The sequence below is a fragment of the Oxyura jamaicensis genome, unplaced genomic scaffold (assembly GCF_011077185.1).
Source record: "Oxyura jamaicensis isolate SHBP4307 breed ruddy duck unplaced genomic scaffold, BPBGC_Ojam_1.0 oxyUn_random_OJ61394, whole genome shotgun sequence".
Lineage (NCBI taxonomy): Eukaryota > Metazoa > Chordata > Aves > Anseriformes > Anatidae > Oxyura > Oxyura jamaicensis.
This window is the reverse complement of record NW_023307065.1, coordinates 710-2,283: the sequence shown is the minus strand read 5'-3', so window position 1 is coordinate 2,283 and position 1,574 is coordinate 710. Positions and strand designations below refer to the sequence as shown.

General features: G+C 45.9%; 1 protein-coding gene across 1 annotated transcript in view; it reads left to right on the top strand.

The window, feature by feature from the left end:
- Positions 1–235: 235 nt before the first annotated feature.
- The window catches only part of LOC118158919 (general transcription factor II-I repeat domain-containing protein 2A-like), a gene marked incomplete at its 3' end in the record, with an annotated part of 1,807 nt that continues 468 nt past the window's right edge, over positions 236–1,574 (top strand). The window contains 1 exon segment of the mRNA XM_035313586.1: positions 236–1,570. Within this exon segment, the coding sequence (XP_035169477.1) occupies positions 236–1,570 (1,335 nt within the window).

Below are 1,574 nucleotides of genomic sequence, written 5' to 3'. Positions count from 1 at the left end.
CACATGTGTCAAACTCAAGGCCCGCGGGCCACATCCGGCCCGCCATACAATTATATCCGGCCCGCGAAATCGTTTTATATATCTGTTTTTAATGGCCCTGTGATATGACGCCCCAATAACACACACTACAAATCCCATGATGCAGTGCAATTGCCGCCAACGGCAAGCCGCGGTTCAAGTTCGCGGTCTGTTGATGTATACAACGCTAATATCAAATCAAAGCTAGACCCCAACAATGGCCAAGAGAAAAATTGATTCTGAAAACCGAGGCTTTCAAAGCCGGTGGGAGAATGAGTATATGTTTACTGAAATTGCAGGTAAACCAGTGTGTCTCCTTTGCGGGAGTAATATCGCTGTAATGAAGGAGTATAACCTAAGACGGCACTACGAGACGAAACATGAGAACAAATTCAAAAACCTGAGCGCAGGACAGAAGCTACAAAAGGTAGAGGAGTTGAAGAAGAATTTGACATCCCAGCAGACGTTTTTCACCAAAGCAAAATCACAAAGTGAAGCTGCTGTGAAAGCAAGTTTCATTGTGGCCGAAGAGATCGCCAAATCAGGACGGCCGTTTACCGAGGGGGAATTCGTAAAGAATTGTATGATGAAAGTGTGCGACGTCCTTTGTCCAGATAAAACGCGAGCGTTTGCAAATGTAAGCCTCAGCAGAAACACTGTTGCTAATCGGGTTTGTGAGATGGCGACTGATTTGAAAACACAGTTGATTGAAAGAGCAAAAGATTTTGTTGCATACTCCCTTGCCGTGGATGAAACTACTGACGCGACTGACACTGCACAGCTGGCGATATTTATCCGTGGTGTGGATTCCAATTTGTGCGTAACAGAGGAAATACTGGACATTAAATCGATGCACGGGACAACGAAAGGAGAAGACATCTTTGGAAATGTATTTCAAAGTGTAACCGACATGAAACTGCCGTGGGAAAAACTCGTTGGACTTACAACAGATGGCGCACCTGCTGTTCTTCTAGGCCTTTAAGGAATTGTGGGAAGGATGCGCTCAAAGATGCGGGAGGAGAACTGTGCCGGTGAGTTGACAGTGTATCACTGCATCATACACCAGGAATCGCTGAGTGCTAAAGTCCTAAAAATGGATCATGTGATGAACACTGTAACACAAACCGTCAACTTTATCAGAGCCCACGGTTTAAATCACCGCCAATTCCAGTCTTTTCTGCGGGAAATAGATAGCGAGTTTGGCGATATGCCATATCATACGGAGGTCCGGTGGCTAAGTCGGGGAAAAGTTCTCAAAAGACACTTTGAGCTGCGAGAGGAAATCTGCCAGTTCATGGACAGTAAGGGGAAAGACTGCACAGTTCTGCGGGATGAAAAGTGGAAATGTGAGTTGGCGTTCCTGGCTGACATAACGTCGCATCTTAGCGCTTTAAACCTTCAACTCCAGGGACGGGAGCACATAATAACCGATATGCATGATGCAGTGAAGGCATTTCAAGTGAAGCTGCGCTTATGGGAGACACAAATGCACCAATGCAACTTGTCTCACTTTCCCTGTTGCCAAGTAATACGGAACCAAGAAAGTGCCACAGTTT